The following is a 20,022-nucleotide window of genomic DNA, read 5'->3' as shown; positions in this document are numbered from 1 at the left end:
AGGTCAGCAGGCAAGGCTGGCTTGCAGCAGGAATTGCAGCCAGGTCAGCAGCATCTCCTGCCACAGCTGCCAACAGCTGGGGAACTCCTCATGCCAGGAACACAACCATGGACCCCATGCCCACAAAGCCCCTGCTTTGCCAGGGCTGGTCTTATACCCTGCTCCCTAGCTCAGCCTCATCATTTGTCTTTTTCTTGTATTTCCTTCAGATGCAAGAAATGCCCAAAATATGAGGAATTTCTCTGTTCACCATTTGCATTCCTCCTAGATCAGATGTCTCTCTCAGTGGGTGTGGAACCAAAAGAGTCCCCTGTAAGCAACCTGCTGTTTGCACAGGCTTTAGCAGAATGAGCTGTGAAAATGAGATTAAAAGGCTGTGAAATCCCTCCAAGCAGCAGGAAGGAGCCTTTGGAGGAACACACAGCAGCTCCCACACTGCTGACCACAGAGCTGTGTGAGCTCAGTGCTCCTCAGCCCCACCAGGCTTCATCCAAAGTAAGATTGCCAATAGAAAAACATGGATGTCCTTTTTTCATCTCCTTACTCCATTATTTTTACTCTTCCCAGCTTCTTTAATTCTTGTCCCAGCTGGAAACAATGTCCTGCTAGCAGTCAAGGCACTGCCACAACCCAGGAGCTCTAGCTATGATATTCCCTCCCACTCCTGGTAAAAATCCTTTCAAAAACCCTTTTTAAATCCTTTCAAAAACCCTTTTAAAAACTTTTTCCCATGTCTGGGCTCAACCGTCTGATCTGTTGTGGAATGCAAACTACCAAAAGACAAACTTTAAAGTCAAGCAGAACATGGGGTTTGTGCAAGGAGCTGGGCCAGGGGAGTGGATTCCTCCCCACACACAGCCAATGCTCCTGGAACACTTTCATCCTGGTCTTTCATTTAAAACTAAATAAAACATCCAGATTTCATTTGTGAATGAAGGTTGTGCCACTCTGTGTCACTGCAGAGGCCTCAAGGGACATCAGCCAGGGACATGGAGCCTCAAACTGAGGTCTCCAGCTCCACTCCAGTAACTCCACCGCCAGCATGAAGTTCAACTTCCCTGAGATTTTTACTGGAAAGAAAGCAGAGCATCCAAACTCACAGGTAAAACCTTTTTTACTTTACCTGTAGAACAATGTCTGTTCCTGGGCCCCAGGACAATCAAACCACGCTGGCAAACTCCACACTAGAAGAAGCTCCCTTTTCCAATTAAAAGCTAATTCTCTTTTTTACTCATCAACTATGCCAGAACTTGGTATTTTTCTGCCCCTTGAGCTTTCTCCATAAACATTCTGCACAGCCTGGATGTAGAGCCTTAGAGAAGCAGTTTATTCTGCCTCATCCTCCTTTAATTTGGGGCAGCTCTCAAACAGGGCTGCCAGGCTCACAACCTGATTTATCCTCCAGCACATCCTGCCTGCTCAGAGCTCCCAGCTCGTGTCAGCTCCAAGAAGGAATTGCAATTCCAGCCTTGGGTTTCTACAGTCACCAGTGCAGGAGGAGCCGAGCCCACCAAAGCCCAAGCAGAGAGATGGGTTTACAACAATTTTTCTTAAAATAACACCAGAATGGGAGTAGCTAAAGCCAGGCTTTCAGACAAGTGGTCCCAGCTGTCTTTCCAATGCAAACACTGCAACACCAAGAAACAGAAATAAAAATTACTTCATGGATTTGCTCTGGCCCTGAGCTTGTAAAAATGAAAAATGAGCAGGGTTTCTAAACCTCCCTCATTTCCCAGGATCCAAGGTTTTATTAACAAGTTTGTCAGTAAGGATTTTTTTTACTCTATTTCCAGCATAAGGCTGGAAATACAGTAAAATTTTTTTTTTTACTCTATTTCCATTCTCTGTACAATGAGATATGTACAGCCCAGCTCTGGTTTTCCAGCTAGGGGTAGACACATCTTTGCTGTGTGCACAGCCCCAGCCAGAGGCAGAGCTGCCAGGCTGGCTTTGGCCATGGAAAGCACATCACAGTCACCCAAAAAACTCTTCCTTTTCTGTGGAGCTGCTGTGCAGTTTTCCCAACACCTTTCCAATTGCAAAGTTAATACATTACCAAGATCACCATCCTTGGCTACCTCAAACCAGGCCAGTGCTACTGTTCCCCCCTGGAATAGCTACATGGTGCAACTTTAGCCTCCAAAGAAGGGCAAGAAAAGGCTCTGCTCCATCACACACTCCTGCTGCTCTTCTCCAGCCTCCATCACCCCTGCAGGGATCCCAACCACCCTGACTCAAACACAGCGTGGCACCTGCCCACAGCCAAAACTCTGGAACAGCTGATGGAACTGCCAAGAGTGTGTGGGGGGAATCTCCCTTCTCCTCCCTGCTGAGACACCAACAGGAAATAAAACAACTTGCCAGGAGAGCAAGGAGCCCACACAAAAACCAGCACTTTGCTGCCTTCCCCCAGTGCTGTGAGGCAGAGGCAGAGGCCAAGGGATGTGAGCACCATCATTTATTGGAAGAGGAAGCACAGTCGTGGGGAGAGGACGCTGCTGGAGCCATGGCAGGACAAAGCAGCCCCACAGGGAGCAAGGGGCTCCAGGCACAGGTCACCCCACAGCACCACACCCTCCCTCATTCTCCAGCCCAGGGAGACACTCCATCCCCTGAGAAAAGCCAGAAGGGGGACTCAAGGCATGCAGGAACCTTCACAAAGCCATTGCTGAGGTACCAGAGCAGCAGCAGGAATCCAGGGGTGCTGTGAGGCTGGTCTCCAGCACCTGCTGCACGTGCTGCTCCAAGGTGGAACACAGCTGCTGCGTCCACTTTTCCAGAGCTCAGGTCTTGCAGAGAGAGGTCTTGCTTGTCAGCTGTCCAAGCCTCCCTTGTTTGCCTTTCCATAATTATCCCAAAGCTTGCATTCCACACACTAGCCAGCAGTTAGCCCAATTTATTACACTGTAGATCTACCTGGGAACTGAAGGGAAAAAAGAAATCCACTCCCATATGCTAAGGCCTGGCAGAAGATATTTTTTCTCCTGTGGTTCCCCCTCCACTTATTAAAAAGTTTTAAAAAATAAGATTAGAAAGCAGAGCAATCCTTCATGATAAGATTAAGGTCCTTGATGTGTGACTCTGTTTCAACGTGCCCAGAAACTGTCGAGCTTTCTCTTGCATGAAGAGTTGGTCTCGAGTTTCACCACAGGCCACTGCTTTCCAAGCCCTGGTCATCTGCAGAGGGAAGAGACAGGAGGTGTACTACACAGTCAAGGGCAAGGACAAACATCTTGTAACATCCTGTTCTAAAAGATTGCAAAAATAAACAAAACTAATGAGGGAAATAAAACTTCAGAACCCATCTCACAACCAGGAGGAACTTGCCCATCACCAGTTACTCCTCACAGCTGAAGTGGTAATTTCTGGGGTTTAGGGTCAGCAGTTTCCCAGGTGGGTGCTCCATTTCAAGACAGTCCCTTTCAAGGCTTTCCATTACTTGCCTCAAGACAAAAACCCCAAAGCACAAACCTACTTAAACTCACTGGAAACTATTAATACTCACACATTCTGGAAGAGATTCCAGAACGATAGAAGGAATTCAAGCACAGCTTTGGAGTTTATTGCCAACCAGTTCAACTCCTACAGGAGCTGCTGGGGTCCAGATCTGTTTTGATCAAATGTTATCCTTCACAGCAATCTGGTGCCTTCAGTTTCAGCAGGGTCCCACAGCACAAAGGAGGAGCCACAAGCCAGGAGTGCTTCAGTCTCTGCATGCAGAAAGGGCACCCATGAGGTGTTTCTGCACTCCAGGAAAGCCCCTGAGGATCCTCTGGTAAATGCCAGGGGACAGGCAGTGCCCTGAACTGGAAATACCTGTCCACATGCACTGCAGGGAACCAGGGCTCCAGTGCTGGCCACAGCAGGAACATCCCATACAGCCACAGAGTGGCTTTGGGCCCACTGAGCCTTAGCCCAGAGCTGGATGAGCTTCCTCAATAAAAAACTGCCTGTCAGCAGCACCAGAGCAGCACAATAAATCCCCAGAGGCCAGCAGCAGCACAGGCTGCCCTGCTGGCTGTGGACAATGGGATTTCACTGCGCACCTGTACTCTGTCACCACACCAGCTGCCTCCCTGTCACCCCCAAAGTTTATTTATACAGAGCTATTAGCTCACAGAGCAACACAGACCTGGCCAGGACAGGAGGAGAAATGGAAGTGTTTAAGAAGGGTTTATTTTGGGAAGGAGAAGGAATCACTCTGGCTGAGGGGTATTTATTTGTCAGAAGAAACAGGTTCCACACAACAGCTCTAATGCAGGGACAGATCCCCCTCAGTGCAGCTTCCTGAGGATAACCCTGCACCTTCCTGGGATGGGAAAACACCATCACAGGAGCCCCCAGCTGCAGTTTAAACCCCCAAGAAGGACAGCACATGTTTCCATCCCCACTGAAGCTACCAGAGACCTCAAGTGACTCAATCCAAGCAAATACCTACAAAATTATGGTCCAAATCCCCATGCCTAAGTTACATTTAGACTTTGTCTCAGCCTAGCAAATAGGGATACCTCTCCAAGAATGCATCCTGCCTCAGAGTGGTGAAGATTGTAGAGAGATCTGTTTATGCCCCAGAGGGCATTTGTAGGCTGCTGTGACTCCAGCACAAGCCAATTCCAACTGTGCAGAGCTGAGGAACAGAGCTGCTGTAACAGCACCAACCTCAGCACGAGGTACAAGGTGCCACACTGCCAGCTGGAGCTCTGTACTGTCAAGGGGTCAGGATAAAGCAGGATAAAGCCAGTCTATACTGCCTAAGGTACACAGCCTTCCACACTACCCAGAAACATCCTAAAAAACACAGGGGTGGGAAATACCTTCCTGTTTAACCTTTATACAGCACTTCAGAATTGCTCTGACCTGAAAAGCAAAAAAAGATGAGCTTGCTGCTGTCCACTCAAGAGTGCCCACTGAAAAAAGGAAGGTCTACTTTACTGCCAGAATAGTCACCCAAATTCCTTTCTGGGTGAGAATTCCCGTGAGGAAATCCAGGGCCAAACATGCTGAGCAGGCCACAGCTGTGGCTTTGAGGAACAAAATGACACCTCTGGCTCAGCATCTCCCAGCCTTGGTGTAAAGACAGCCCTGAGAGTGCAGGGATGCCTGTGCAGCAGTTCAGAGCTCCATCCCTCACTCCTCAAGGGACAAGGGCTGCACTGCCACATAAACTCCTGCCTGGGAGAACAGTGGCTGCTGCAGGGCTTACCGGTGCTGGTGGCCTGAAATGGCTTGGCATTTTCCTGTAGGACATTTTCTCTGGCTGCACTTGCACGAAGGCTCTGTTGAGCAGACCACTGTCATTCTTTCTGCTTGATGAGGACAGGTTAAGGGACCTTGAGAGGAAGTTCACAGGCTGCACCAAGAGGAAAACATGTAAGGAAAAAGTAAATCCAGCCCATCATCCACATTGACATGGACTGTTCAAAGGCAGCTCCAGGCTGCTGCTGCTGCTTTGCAGGGTGTTTTCATGGCAGAGCCAGATCTGCCCCTGCTCTGAGCACACAACCCTCACCTGGGCTCTTTTGAAGCACACAGTCTTGGGGAGGGCAGGCAGGTTTTGTGTCATGTCTTCATCCACAATATCCAGCGCCAGAGACTTCCGGACCTTCTTGATGGGGCTCCTGCGTAGCTGGGGAATGTAGGGACACCAGTGTCACCATGAATTCACCCTGAAAAGTGCCACCCTGAGGGCCCAGGTGCACACCACGGCCACAGCACCCCAGTTCTGCATGGCACCAGCACCTCGGGAAGAAGATGTGTGCAGCCTTCCCCACCAAAGGGCACAGAAGCTTCCAGTGTCCCCCTCCTTGGCACCTCAAGCCACCAGTTTAGAGGAGGAGCTTTTAGTAGGAAGGGGTGGCCACCAGGAAACTGAGACTTTTCATGCCATCCCACAGCCTTCTGAAAGCCCAACTTGCCCCAGGTGCTCCAAGTGTGCCAACAAGCCCTGAGCTCAGCATAAACCAGGACAGTCCTGGCAGTACTTTAAGCAGGCCTTAACCTCTTCTTGCTGATTGAAAAAGAGCAGCCACAGGGCTAAAAACATTTTGGCATCAATAGCAGGATAAATAAAACCAGCCAAAACACTCCTTAAGAGCACAGGGCAGCTTAGCAGCTGATACTGGATGCACAGCCAGCTCACCCCTTGTTTCCTCTTCTGTTTCTCAGGCTTCACATCATCCTCTATGATGAGTTCAATGCCAGCTTCACTTCGGAGCACCTCCTTCAAGTCTTCTTCTAGGTGAGGAGTCTGGGGCTGGGTAGAAAGGCAGAGCACAAGGCAGTCAAAATCTCCATGCTGAACAGGCTTACAAGCATTTCCCTCAATGGGGTCAGGAGAGCCCACAGTGAGAGGACAAACACAAAAACCTATTTGCTTCCCAGCTGGAAAAGATATGAGAAGTTTTCTGCCAGCCTGATGGATTTACAAGATCTCCAGATGCAGGGACTTATCAGCTGAATCCCAGCATGCCATCAGGAGACCAGTGTGCACACAAGGCCTGGGAGATGCAGCTCCTCAGGGAGGCCTAGGCAGATCATTTCCCTGTTCCTCAAGGTCATCAGTAGCTAAGCAACAAAGATCTGAATTTTGCAAACACCTCAGTATCTGACCTGTCATTACACAGGTATAATACTTCACGGAGAGACTGCAGCCTGATTCAAGGGCAGCTTTTTGGCATTTTTAGCTGGCTTACAGACGATCTAAAAATCCTACAGCTGCTTACAATGAAATCATCACTGTGACAATGTCCCCTTCACCCCTCCCCTCTCAGCCTGGCACTACCAAACTGCCCTTTGTTCTGGCACAGATAAGAGTTTGCTCACCCCCTGTCCCAACCTCCCCTAGCCCCATGTCTCATTTGCATTCATCAGCCCCACAAGGCACAGCCCAATAATTACCAGAGGTCTAATTGGTCCATATTTCTCCAGGGCATTTTTGAAAGGCGTGGGAGTGTGAGGTGTGTTGTCCACCACATATGTCTGATCTGGTGTGACAAACCTGGAAGCAGAGTGGAGAAGACAAGGGATCACACAGGCTGTAACCCACACAAGGCCACAACCCACCCAGCAGCAGAGCACAACAGAGGTCACTTTGCTGTGCCCCCAGTCAGCTTGGACACTCACTCCCTGCAGCTCAGAGATGTTTCTGGGGGGAAAACAGTGATTTAAGGAAAAGCCCAGCCTGCCTTGCCCCTCTCTCAGTAACACCATGACAAGTACTGAGAGCTTTGTCTGAATTGGACCAGACTCCTGTGTGGAAAAAGGAGGACTTACGCTAAGTTCTTCTGGAGCAGAGGGGTCTTGTCCCTGTGCAGCGGGGTGGTGACAATCACCTTCTGGCTGCACACAGGCGTGGAGGTCAGGGAAGGGTTCTCCAGTTCTAGTGTATCCTGTTTGCTCCAAAAGTTTAAGAACTGCACAGCACAGGAAAGAAAAATTGAAGACACTCAGCCTCAAGCAGCCCAGCATTGCATCACAAGCCATTACTTTTTCCTAAATATGAGGGGAAACCCTGAAGTAGAAACAACCCTCCAAAACCAGGGTGGGTTATAGACTCAGTTCTGTGCACAGATACACACAAAAAAGCTTCCAGGAGGTGCCTCACACCTATAAAGATTATTCATTTCCCATAAGGGATGAGTTGTTACAACTATCAGAGCTACCAACTGCAGAGTGGAAGAGAAGCCTCTCCTTGCACTGGTAATCTCAGCTCACCCAGTTTATTCCAACCTCAGGCTGGCAAACATAAGGGAAGTCCATTTAACACAAAGTGTACAAGATAAAAGGTCTTGCACTGAGCTGTCCTCAGCTTAAACTATGAGAAAACAACAAGCTGTGTTAGCTCTTCTAGGGATTTACTTCCCAGCAGCCAGTAAGTGACAGCTCTGCTCCCACAAGAAAGTGTTTGTACCCAAGAGCCTCTTGGAAGAGAAAAATTGTGTTTGTGAAATTCACTGCTGGCTGAAGCTCAGCTTGAGGCAGGGCATGCACTTTCTTCTCAGACTCGCTCCAGACATTCCTGCCTTTTACACTCTGTAGAGCTGTACATTATGGGGTATTATGGGTCCTGCTCTGATTTCTTTTTCATGCTGGGCTTCCATTCAAGTCCACCTGAACCTGCATTTTGGACTCTCCTGTGGTGCCTCTCCTTTGTTTTCTGCTGCAGAAACAAAGGCCTAGAAGGCACAGCTGGGGAGGGTCTGGACAACAGAGCTGCAGTGGGAGCTGTGCTGGAGAACGCAGAAGCCTTTGATTTATAGGCACAACTCCACCACTTCCACATGAGACACTCGTAGGTCTGACCACCACAGTGCTTCAAGGTGATGTGTGTTGGAGACCACGTGTGAGGACACTGTGGGAGTCACAGCAAAGGCTGAAATATCCTGAGTCCCATTTGCAAGAAAGACAAGGCCAGAAGCATTTCCATAGGCACAGCAGGACAGACCTGCACGAGGTGTTTGCTGCCCAGCCTGTCTGTATGACTGAACTGCAAACAGACAGGGAAAACAAGTTTTCACTGGTGCCACTCTGCTGCCCACAGCTGGGGCAGCAATGCCCTGGGGACAGCAGCAGTGTGCCCTCCATCACACCCTGGTATGCAGATGGGGCTCCTTCCTCACGATGTGGCCTGCCCCACACACAGGGTAGCTGGGCTTTTTTAAAGCTGCACTTACTCCCAGATGGAGACACAGGCTGCTGCTCCCACGAGAAGGGCAGCACTAAAGAGAAGCAGTGCCAGAAACCAACTCTGAGCCTTCTTTTAGTGCAGGAACATGCTCTGCACACTGGCATGGCCTCATTCAAGGCAGGAGGAGCACAAAGCTGGCAGAGCTGGTGGGAACACATGACACTAGGGCAAGAAGATACCTGAGATGGAGAGAAGGGCAGTGTCTTTACAGGGGTGCCCTTGGGCGTCATGCTGTTGCAGGAGTCCAGGAAGGACATGCTGGTGCTGGTGACGTTCTCCGTGACAGGCGAGAGGGACACCTTCCTCTTCTTCTGCCTCTTCAGCACTGAGGGAGGGGTACCAAAGCTGCCCTCGGCGTGTGGGGAGATGGGGATGAGCTCTCCCTTGCTGCTCCTGCTCAGGTCAGAGATGGTGTGGCCGTCCAGGCGGTACTCGGTGACGCTGGGCAGCGCCGGGGCCGCCTCGCCGGGCGCTGCTCTGGCCGGGCTGGTGCTGCCGCTGCTGCTGCCAGCCAAGGGCTCCTCGGGCAGGTCAAACTGGGTCAGGTCACACCACCCATCTGGGTCCTGCACACAAGGGAAAGCGTCAGCAGCAGCCCAGGGTGGCAGCTGAGCAGACAGACTGGCGAACTGGGAGGTGAAATAAGTGGGGGTGTGAGATGGCACCCAGCTTTGGAAGGAGCCTGGCCAGGGACAGCCCAAGCCCTGCTCTCCTCTGCCACAGGCACAGCTGGAGCCAGAGCAGGGCTGACCCAGCTGAGATCTGCTGCTTGTGCACAGGGCAGGTTTTTTTATATTTATGCAAGGCTGGTTTCCCTGTTTGGTTCACAGCACAGCTGCACAAACAGCTGCACCCCCTCAGAGAAGGGACAAAAAAATCAGCTGGGCAGAATGGTGGGGACAGGCACTGAAGGAAGCAACTATCACCCCAGAGAAGCCCACAGTCTTGGGCACAGCTGTACAGCTGTGGGCATGTGGCTCTGGTGTAACCTGCACAACTGAAAGCAGATTAAAACTAACCAGACCAGTTCAGATATGAGCTGCTTCACAGCTCCACCCCAGCAACACCCAGCACCATAAAAGCAAGCCCCCAAGGGCCCACGGATGTGCTGCTCAGCCTCAGGCACATCAACTTGCTACACAGAGTGACTCCTTCACGCCTCAGGCAGGCTGGGGGCTGCAGAAGCAACTTCCCTCTGATGGCAGCAAAGTGCCCTGTTGATTTTAGCCAGCCTCCCAACCCTGGCATGCCTCTGACACCCAGGGGACCTCAGCACTGCTTGACTGGCTGAAAATAACTAATTTCAGTGAAGCCACCTCCACTGAAAGCAAATGATGGCAACCATGCCAGTGTGAAGGGGTCTGTCCTGCATAGTACAATGGGCTTGGCTTAATCCCAGTTTGTCCTGTCCCACCCCATGACAGGACAGAAAGGACAGCCAGTGGGCATGGGCCTGAACCATTACAAAAAGGAGAGCCAGAGGCACTCTGGCTGACAAAGAAGGGCTTGAAATCAATTTGCCAGTACTTACAGCCTCCCACACAGGCAGAGCCCATGCACAAGGACATCCAGCTAGGAAAAGCTACAAGCCCACAGCAATACTGGCAGAGCTGGAAAAGTCTAATCCAGCCCTGGAAGAGAGACAGGGGGAGGCTGCAAGGCAATTACAAACCCAGTCCTCCTCAGGCTGAGGATCAAGGGGATCCAGTAAGTTCACTCAAACAAAAGGAGCAAGGATAACACAGTAACTGGAGGGTCTGTTACTTACAGATTCAATCATGTCCAGAGCTTCACTGAGGGCTGGGGTACAAGATGGGTACAAATAGTTGGCAGCTTCAACAACCCATTTGTATGGTGATTCAACCAACGAAGTGCCATCCTCGGGCACTGCATCATCTGGGGTCCCCTCCAGGTTCTGCTCTGCCACTTCTGCAGCTGGCAGCTCCAAGGGCAGCTCCTGCACACCCGTCACTTCCTCATCACTGACATCTTCTTCCTTTATTTCAGAGATATCCACTGGCCAGTTTGGCAGGAGGTTCTTGGCACATGCAAAAAAAGAAAGGCCAGGTATCAGCAGACAGCAAGGGAACAGTGTCAAGTCCTGGGGACAGAGAGCACCTGGACACGTTCAGCTTTGCCCACTCCCCTACCTGCCACTGGGTGTGTTTCACATGCCCATTCTCCCTCACAGCTCTGTCCCATACACTACCTAAGAAGGAGTGCATGCAACATAACGAGCACAGGACTCTAATTCAATATTTCACTGAACAGTGTCCCAGGAGAAAGTTGTACTTAGGCTGAGCATGTAGCACTAGCTCTATGTGTTCTATTTACTCGGAGCCTGCTTTCAAACGCTACATGATTTCTTCATGAAAGCAATCGCTGGGTGGACTTCCCTGCTTCCTCTTTTAGAGGAAAGGGACACAGTATCTCTTCACCCTGCTCCCACACACACACTGTCTGGAGCAGCCTCCTCCTCCCACCAGCAACAGCAAAATGAAGCCAAAAGAATATTCAGTGTTCAAGACAGACTTGATGTTGAGATTGGCAAGGTAACAGCTCTAGCAGACTGCTGTCCTCTGCCTGGATAACACACTCAGGCTCTCACAACACCTTTACCTCCTGGAGGGAGAGATCTGGGAGGCTGGGGAAGACACAGGCTGTCTATGCAGACACAGGCTGTGGAAAAGGCAGTGGGAGGCAGCAGAAGGGTGGATAAAGAGCTCCAGAATGCATTAGCAGGGCAGGGGACTGACACAGCTGCCTGCTGCAGATGCAGTACCTGGCTCTCAGCTGTCGTCTGACTTTGCTTCTCCTTGTTATCCACCTCCACAAGGAAGTACAGAGACTTGGACTCCTTGGTTTCATTGAGGAAACCTCCCGTGTCCACTTTCCTCTTGATGGTGGAATTCCAGTGATTCTTCACAGCATTGTCGGTCCTGCAGAGGGAGCAGAAGGGAAAAAACCATCACTTACAGCAGCTTTAAAGCACAGCTAGCAGCTCCAACACACTCCCCAGCCCCATCCCAAGAGCCTAACACACGGATCTCCACGGGCCACCCAGCAGGGAAGGCAGCAGTGAGCAAAGGGGTCCTACCTGCCAGGCAGCAGCTTGGCAATCTCTGCCCAACGGTTCCCCAGGACCTTGTGGGCCTCAAATATGATGCGATCCTCCTCCTCTGTCCACGAGGACTTCTTCACCTCAGGGTTCAGGTGGTTGTGCCAGCGCTCCCGGCACTGCTTCCCTAACCGCCCTTTCAGGTGCTTGGCTATCAGGGTCCACTGTTTGGTGCCATATTTTTTAACCAGTTCAATTACCTTTGGAGAGAGTGGGAGGGAAATAAGGAAATGGAAAAAAGGAGGGGAAGGTCAGTGCAGTCATCTTCAGGCTTTGCTCTTCACCCTTCCTGGGACCAGGTAAGGGCAAACAAAGGAAGGCCCCTTTGGAGGACAAGCTGAAGGGAGCCAGCAGGGCTATCAGGTGTTCCAGCCCTCACAAAAGCAATGATTCTGCCAAATTTCTGTAGGAGGCTGTTTCCATGCAGACATTTTGCCACAGGGCACCTGTGAATGCAGATGACCCCTGACAGAAGATGGGGTGGAGACTGGCAGGTGCCCAGATGCAGAAACATATTCCCATTTCTGAGGAAGGGCCAAGGCCCACCTGCTCCAAGGCTCCTTCCTCTGCACTCCCTACTTCGAAGGACCTGGCTGTGTGACAACAGTCCCCATCAGCTCTGCACTGGCCTGCTGCTCCCTTTAACAGTGTGGTACACCCAGGAGAGACAGGGCTGCAGCTCCATGCCCTGACAGCACCAGGACACACAGGGAGAAATCCAAATTCAGTTCAGAACCATCCACTTGGCCTCTTAAGCTCCACCCAGGGCTTTTTCACTTCTGCCAGAGCCCTAACACAAATTCTTCTGGGCACTGAATCCATTCTGGGCTCCTAAAATATCCAGGGCACAATCAGGATGAAAATATCTGCAATGTTCAGCCACCAAAATCCTGACTGAAGAGTTCTCAAAGAACATTTCTACCCTGGCCGGCTGTGCTGAGCTGAAAGGTGTGCAGGTAGAAGTGATGCTCATGTAACAAATGTCCCTTCTGCAGACTCTTGTCTTTCAAGCACAGAAAAATGGACCAAAGATGCCAAACTGAGGCCAAGGAGCTGGGCCAAAGCAATGAGGAGAGAGCTGGAGCCTAGCCTGGCCAGGATGGGTAGGCTGGCAGAGTCAGAACAATGCAAAGGGAAGGGGAAAGCAGGAAACAGCTGCTCTGCTGTAAGAACAGGGAACAACATCAGGAGAATCTTCCTTAGGGCTTGACAAAATGTAATGGGACCAAAAGGGAAAGAGTCAGGGAGCAGAAGTGTTACAGAGAATCTGCTAAATTAGGATGTTCTGTACTAGAAAACCTTGGTAAAATCTGGATTTCACTCCAACTTTTCTTAAGTACATCAAGATGATGAGTCTGTCTTAGCCAGCCCCTCTTGGCTGACTCTGGAATCAGCAGAGAAACAGGCTCACAGAAGTCATGATTCACCCAGCCAACCTCAGACCTCCACTCCAGCCTGCCTACTGTGGCACAGGAAATGCCAGTTTTATTTTCTCTTAGATCCAACCTGGCCAGGCCAGGTGGAGACCTGCCAGCAGGCAGATGAATTAATTCCCTTTTCAGCTCTCTCCCTTGGCAGCCTACTGTAGCAGCACTGTGTGAAAGGGGGAAGATGTTTACCTGGAGAGGCCTAGATCACATCACATCCCAACCATGGCTGCCTGGGCTGCTCAGGGCAGGGCAGACAGAGCTGCTCTCACAGGTACCCACCAGGGAGAACAATTACACACAGTTCACAACCCCTGAGGATGAGTCTGACATTGCCACCCTTTCTGCAGTTCAACACTGATCCTCTCAGCCCTGACTTACCTTTTGATCCTCCTCTTTGGTCCACGGGCCCTTAACCAGGTCTGGATTCAACACTCTCAGCCAGCGGTACTGACACTGCTGGTCACTGCGGTTCTGGGAACAGCAATGGGAACAGCTTTGTGTTAGACCAGAGGCTCCTGAGGCCCAAAATCCCCCAAAACTGACAGCAGTCCCCATACATACAGTCTGTCCCACAGAACACCTGCAGAAGCACATAGAGAACACATATGGAGGCCCTGGACAGAAGGACAGGATCCTCAATTCCTCACCCTAACTCCAACAGACTCACCATGGAAAGCCCTCTATGCAAGAAAGTCTCCCTGCCTTGAAGCAGCCCCATTTCACAGCTTGGAGCTATGAAGTCAGAGCAGAGAGTCCCACTGCACAGACTCAGGGAACCAGCACAAGGAGAAGCAGCAACATGCAAACACTGGGATTCCCAGCTGGGAATGGGGTCACTTACAGGAAAGTGGCTGGCCAGGAACTTCCAGTCATTCTGCCCATAATGGCTCACTAACATCTTCAGCTGCTCATCCTGCAAAGGACAAAACATCCACTTTCAGAGACACTGAGGCAACACAAACCACAGGGCTGATGATAGCAAAAGAACAAGTTAGATGTTTTGAACTGTCAAGGTTTTGTTGGCATTGTGTGCTCAGGGGAGGAGGGCAGCTCACACCAGTGTTTAGCAGCCCTCCAGTACATGGAGTCCAACTGGAGCAGACTGGTTCTGAGCTCTGTACTAAGACAAGCTCATGCATTAAGTACAAAACAAGAGCTCAGCTCTGTTCCCCTACAGTCTAGTTCAAACCCTGTGGCCCAGAACACTCCTGACCAGACAGCCCATCTCCCAGCCCAGCCACTGGTTTTGTCTGGCCAGGAAAGCTGACTGATTGAAGTGTATCACCACCTGCCCAGTGCTCTTCTGTCTTTCAGTGCTACAGGGCTCTACAGCATCTCTTTTGTGATCCCTGCTGTAGCCTGGGTATGCAAACTCCTACAGCTCACAGAGACATCCTTGTCTGTGAGCTCTGGAGAGCTCAATAGTGAAATTATTCCCTGCCCAACATGAGCCTGAGGCTTTGATCCCCCCACTTTACTTGGTGTTCTGACCCCAGCTGTAGTTTTCACACAGCACAAAACTGATAGTGAAACTGGGAGGAAAGAGGAGAACATCCCAGCTAACTTCAGGCTCTTAGCCAGGATGACTAAGCCATGATCCCAAGTGTCAATGCTCCCTGCTTTTGCTCCAGAAAAAGGAGTACATTTCCACTGCACATTTCAGCTCATTGAAGGCCGCAGCCATCATCTGAACCCCTCTGTGCCCACAGGAGTGCTGCAGGCAGTGGTGTTTCACTCAGTACTCACACGTTTAAGTTAAAAATGTTTGAACTCTTGCTCTTCAGGCCACACTTCAAACTCCCCTGAACCTCATTCAGGCCTGGGCTCAGTACAAATGACACAAGGTCCTCTCCAGTAGCAAGACAGGAGGAGGCGTGATCATGGCCAGCAGGTGAGGACTGGGGTGGAGTCACCCGAGCCCAGAGTGCCATGTCAGAGGCACCACGCCAAAGCACCTTTCTCAGCAAGTGTCAGGCTCTCACTCACCTCTTCTGGTGTCCACTTGACTTTGCACCTGCCATCCCGCTGCTCCGGCACATCCAAATCGGTATCCTGGTAATGAGGCTCATCCTGGTCCTCACTAGGGATGAGTAAAGAAGATTATCCTTTCTACCTGATAAAAATGCAGGAGAGGCACCAACCTCCACCATACAGAGCAGAGCTCCAGATCTCACCCTTCCAGCACCGAGCCCAACCTCACCGACACCCACCCACACACCCCAGGCTGAAAGGAGATCCTCAACTTTAGGCGCCAGCTGGCGAGTTTTATTCTGCCCAGAGCGAGGGAAAGCGCGTTTCTTTCCATTCCCTTCCACATCTGTCCCTCGGGGTGGACTTTGCATCTGGGCACCCAGGCAGAGCGCAGCAGCTCCCGGCTCGGCGGCGCGGGGAGCGCTGCGGGAGCGGCGCGGGGCTCCCGCTCCCAGCGGGCAGAGCCGGGGCAATGTCCCAGCGCGGGCACCGCCCCGCATCCCGCATCCCGCTGGCCGGCCGGCGAGCGGGAACGGGGCCGCCGGGAGGAGTCTGCCGCGGCTGGGAGCGGGACGGCGAGTCGCGGCACGGCGGGGCCGGCACGGCGGGGCCGGCACTCACCCGCGGGCGCGGCGAGCCATGTCGGGCCGGGGCCGGGGCCGGGCGCGGGTCCGGAGCGGCGGCGCTGGCGGCGCTTTCCTATCTCGCGCCAACGGCGCCCCCCCCGCGCGGGGCCGGGCCGCGCATGCGCGCCGCGCCTCCCGCCCGCACAAAGAGGCGCGCGCGGGAGGGCGCCCGCCCGCCCCGCCCCCGGCACCCTCAGGGAGCCCGTAGAGACCCGAGACACCGCATCCACCCTCATACAGACCCGAGACACCGCATCCACCCTCATACAGACCTGAGACACCGCATCCACCCTCACACCGACCTGAGACACTGTATACACAGAGCTGAGACATCCTCACACCGACCTGAGACACCGCATCCACCCTCACACCGAGCCGGGACACACCGCATCCATCCTCACACAGAGCTGAGACACTGTATACACAGAGCTGAGACATCCTCACACCGAGCTGAGGCGCCGCATCCACCTTCACACCTACCTGAGACACTGCATACACCGAGCTGGGACAAAACGCATCCATCCTCACACAGAGCTCAGACACTGTATGCACCGAGCTGGGACATCCTCACACCGAGCTCAGACACCGCATCCATCCTCACACCGACCTGAGGCATCCTCACACCGAGCTGAGACACCACATCCATCCTCACACCGATCCGGGGCACACCGCATTCACCCTCACACCTACCTGAGACACTGCATACACCGAGCTGGGACATCCTCACACCGAGCTCAGACACCGCATTCACCCTCACACCGACCTGAGACACTGTATACACCGAGCTCAGACACCGCTTCCACCCTCACACCGAGCTGACACATCGCACCCACCCCTACACGGAGCCGGGACATCCAACCCATCCCCACACCGATCGGGGACACTGACCCGGGACACCTGCATCCAGACTCCTGTATACCTCGGCACATCCTGCGGGATCCCCGCATCCAGCCCCAGGACCTCTGCACCGAACTGGGACTGCCGAGACTCCCCACATCTAACACAGCACCCGATCCAGGACCCCGCACATCCACCTCTGCACCGACCCTGCACTGATCCAAGTCCCACCGCATCCAGCCCCGCATTGATGCAAGCTCCCACCAGGAACCTCCTCATCCACCCACACACCGACCTGGGCCCCCCACGACCCTCCCCATCCGGCCCAGCACCGACCCCAAGATCCCTCTGCATCCACCCCTGTACCAACCCCAAAGCATGGGGATCCCCCACACTGACCCAGGACTCTCCCTCACCCTGCCCTACACTGACCCATGTTTACTCATTTCTATCCTCAGCACCTCCACGTCCCCATGGACTCAGGACTCCCGGGACCCCTTCATCCACCTGAAACCACTGGGACCCCTTCCCCCCCACACCAGCCCAGGATACCCTCCATTCACACCCCCCAACCTTGGACCCCCATTTCTACCCTCAGGCCCTCTCACACTAACCTGAGCCTCCCAAATGTAGCAGCCTCAGGCACAGGGCAGGAACATCACACCTTAAAGAATCACAGAATATTCCAGGCTGGAAGGGACCCCCAAAGATCATCAAAGTCCAACTTATGGCCCTGTCCAGGACAGCTACAACAGTTCAACCCTGTGCCTGAGAGCATTACTCAAATATTCCAACACGTACTGTCTATTTCATCAATGAAAAGTCTGTACTTGTGGATATTCCTAATCAACAGCTCACAAAACACAAGGCAACACTTAAAAGAAAGTAAAGCCTTATTAAGGTTCTTTGACAGGACAAATATAACCCATCCCTCACAGATCTCAGAGTACCTCCATCAGTCAGCCATGGCCCACCTTCACTACCCCTGTGCTTAAAAAGAGGCAAACAGAAGCCCCTCCCTCTCCCAAACTAGCTTAATTAGGAAATCAGCCTGTTAATTGATTACCAGAACTATAAAACTGCTCTAAGTAACACTGGCAGAAAAGGCTTGGGAACCTCAAAGGGTCTTCACAGGAGCTGAAGGTACTATTTATTGTTTTCTTATTCTTTCATTTCTTATATGCTAAGATAAGATGGTTTTAGTCTCTTAAATAATACTTTCCTTCTAGATTGACCATACAGTCCCTTTGCAGTAAATTCAGACGCTATTTATGACTGTTTAGCATGTATTCAGAGTAAAGCTGGGTTGGGAATATAGCTATCCCCTTCCCTGGCCTGCCCTAGTCTCTCAGGAAAGATCTGGAAGTCAGCTCCTGGCTGAGCTGGAGGTGAGAGTTATTGTGTACAGCACTAAAAGTAAGATGAGACCTGCCCTTCAACTTTTCCCATCCTAGCCAGAGCCTGGTTTTGGTGCCTCCTCAGAGGGATTCAATTCTAGCTGGGGTGAGTGGTCCTCTGACTGCAGGAGTGAGGCTAAAATGCTTCTATCCCCTGTACAAAGTTAAGACTAGTGATAATACAGGCTGAGGTCAAATAAATACAGCTTCAGGGAGATTCTGCTATGACCTCTGAGCTACTAACAGGCTGTAGTGGAGTTGTTTTACTCTAAAAGAGAGAGCCAGGCTGGATGCCCCTGCATGTCCTGAAACCTGCTCAAGGTCCTGCAACAGTGAGATGGGATTTTGCCAAGAGTGGTCCTGCTACTGTAAGTCTGTAAACCATTAGTGAATAGTAACAGGTTTATCCTGACAGGCTCATCCTTATCTCTCTAAGCCAGAGAGCTGCTGGATTCTGCACCATGCTGTCCACCCAGAAGCACAGCACCAGCATTGTGACCAGAAAGGAAATCCTGGAAAACGGGTTCTTGGCCAGCTCCTCCAGCCAGAGCTATTCTCCTGTTGTGAGCTATTACAAGGACTCTAGCAGTGCTTCCAAACATGAAACCTGGGAGCTTCCCATGGACTTGGACAGCACAGCAAGTGGCAGTTCCCTGTGTGTTGTCAAGCAGGCAGAGTCTCTGACCAGCTGTGTGAAGCCGGAGCTGCACAGCTTGACCCAGGGCATCTCTGACCTCAGTCTTGTCTGCTTCTGCAAGGCCCACCATGGCCAGGCCACCTGTGAGCTGTCTGGTTTGCCCTGTGAGCACCCTAGCAGAGATAGCTGCCTGATGAATGTGGGATCACAGAATACTTCGACACCTTGCAATAAAGACAAGCACTTCAAACCCCTGGAGAGCCTTCTCTTCAAGAGCTCTGAGCTGGCTGGTGACATCTCAGCCCTTGGGAAAGTGCCAGCACCCAGGTGGGACATCTCGGCAATAAAATCCTTTATGGATACCAGTACATCCCTCGATGTCAGCACAGAGGAGTTACGTTTACTGGGATGCTCCAAACCAGACACATCATCCCTGGAGACCCCTGTGGTGATTCCTCTGGCTTGGCCCAGTGCCTTCAAGAAGCACCCCACACTGATCCACAGGTCTGCCACCCAGGAGACCCAGCTGAGTGACCCTGACGCTGTCCCTGTGTTTCTGCAGCAGGCTCTGTGATGCTGCTGCCCTGCCTCCAGCTGGAGCTGCTGGTGCCTGCCCCCTCCCCTCCTGCGAGGAGCAGGGATCCACGCTGCAGCACAGAAGATGGAGCCAGCGGCTTGAGTGGTGATGGCAGCAGCTGGTGACGAGCTAAATCTGCTCACCTGGGGTGGCCGAGTCGGCACTGGTGGTGGGGGATGTTTGAGCTGGTGATGGCACCTCCGAGAGCCGCAGCATTGCTGGCTCCTCCTCCTCCCCGATCGCTCTTTTGTATTAGCACAATAAAGATATAAATGTCTCTCTGCTGGTGGTCCCTGACTCTCGCTGCCCTCCCGGCCTGAAGCTGAGCCCCCTGAACGCCCAGAGCCGGCCTCCGTGCAGCCCCCTCCGAGCTGGGGGTGCCCGGACCCCCGCCCGCCCGCCCCCGTTACCTGGCCGAGGGGTCGGGGCGGGTCCCGGCGGAGAAGGGGCAGCGGGACGCGGCCGCAGCCGCGGGGCCATGGCTGCGGGGCCGGCGCTGCCCGCCGGGAGCGCGGGCGGAGGCGCGCCCGGGGCCGCGGATCCCTCTCCTGGCGCGCCGGGAAAGCACAGCCCGGCAGCGGGGAGCGCCCCGGGCACAGCCCGCCTGCCTCATGCGGGGTGCCGCTGCTCGTCCTGGCCGCGGCAAGCCGCCACCGCGCAGGGACCATTTCCTCTGTCACATCCAAACCCTGCTCCGAGGCAAGGAAAGGAGCCTAGGCCATCGCACCCACCCCATTAGATTT

The 20,022-nt window shown here is 52.7% G+C and overlaps 2 protein-coding genes across 2 annotated transcripts; one reads left to right on the top strand and one right to left on the bottom strand.

Annotated features, from left to right (window-relative positions):
- Nucleotides 1-2,443: 2,443 nt before the first annotated feature.
- On the bottom strand, nt 2,444-19,796 carry MYBL2 (MYB proto-oncogene like 2). Its single transcript, XM_021535484.2, has 14 exons — nt 19,690-19,796; nt 15,221-15,314; nt 14,076-14,147; nt 13,613-13,705; nt 11,784-12,004; nt 11,469-11,625; nt 10,455-10,724; nt 8,866-9,252; nt 7,273-7,412; nt 6,898-6,997; nt 6,140-6,253; nt 5,510-5,626; nt 5,204-5,350; nt 2,444-3,177 (listed from the first exon to the last, which is right to left on the bottom strand). The coding sequence occupies exons 3-14, from the start codon at nt 14,130-14,132 to the stop codon at nt 3,049-3,051; spliced, it is 1,932 nt and encodes a 643-aa protein (XP_021391159.2). The 5' UTR covers nt 14,133-14,147; nt 15,221-15,314; nt 19,690-19,796; the 3' UTR covers nt 2,444-3,048.
- Nucleotides 18,527-19,276, top strand: LOC144247204 (uncharacterized). The gene has a single exon (XM_077787092.1). It carries the CDS (start codon nt 18,527-18,529, stop codon nt 19,274-19,276), a length of 750 nt encoding a protein of 249 aa, XP_077643218.1.
- Nucleotides 19,797-20,022: the final 226 nt, after the last annotated feature.

The sequence above is a fragment of the Lonchura striata genome, chromosome 17, assembly GCF_046129695.1.
Source record: "Lonchura striata isolate bLonStr1 chromosome 17, bLonStr1.mat, whole genome shotgun sequence".
NCBI lineage: Eukaryota > Metazoa > Chordata > Aves > Passeriformes > Estrildidae > Lonchura > Lonchura striata.
Note: the sequence above shows the minus strand (reverse complement) of the source record. Positions and strands in the feature narration are given on the sequence as shown.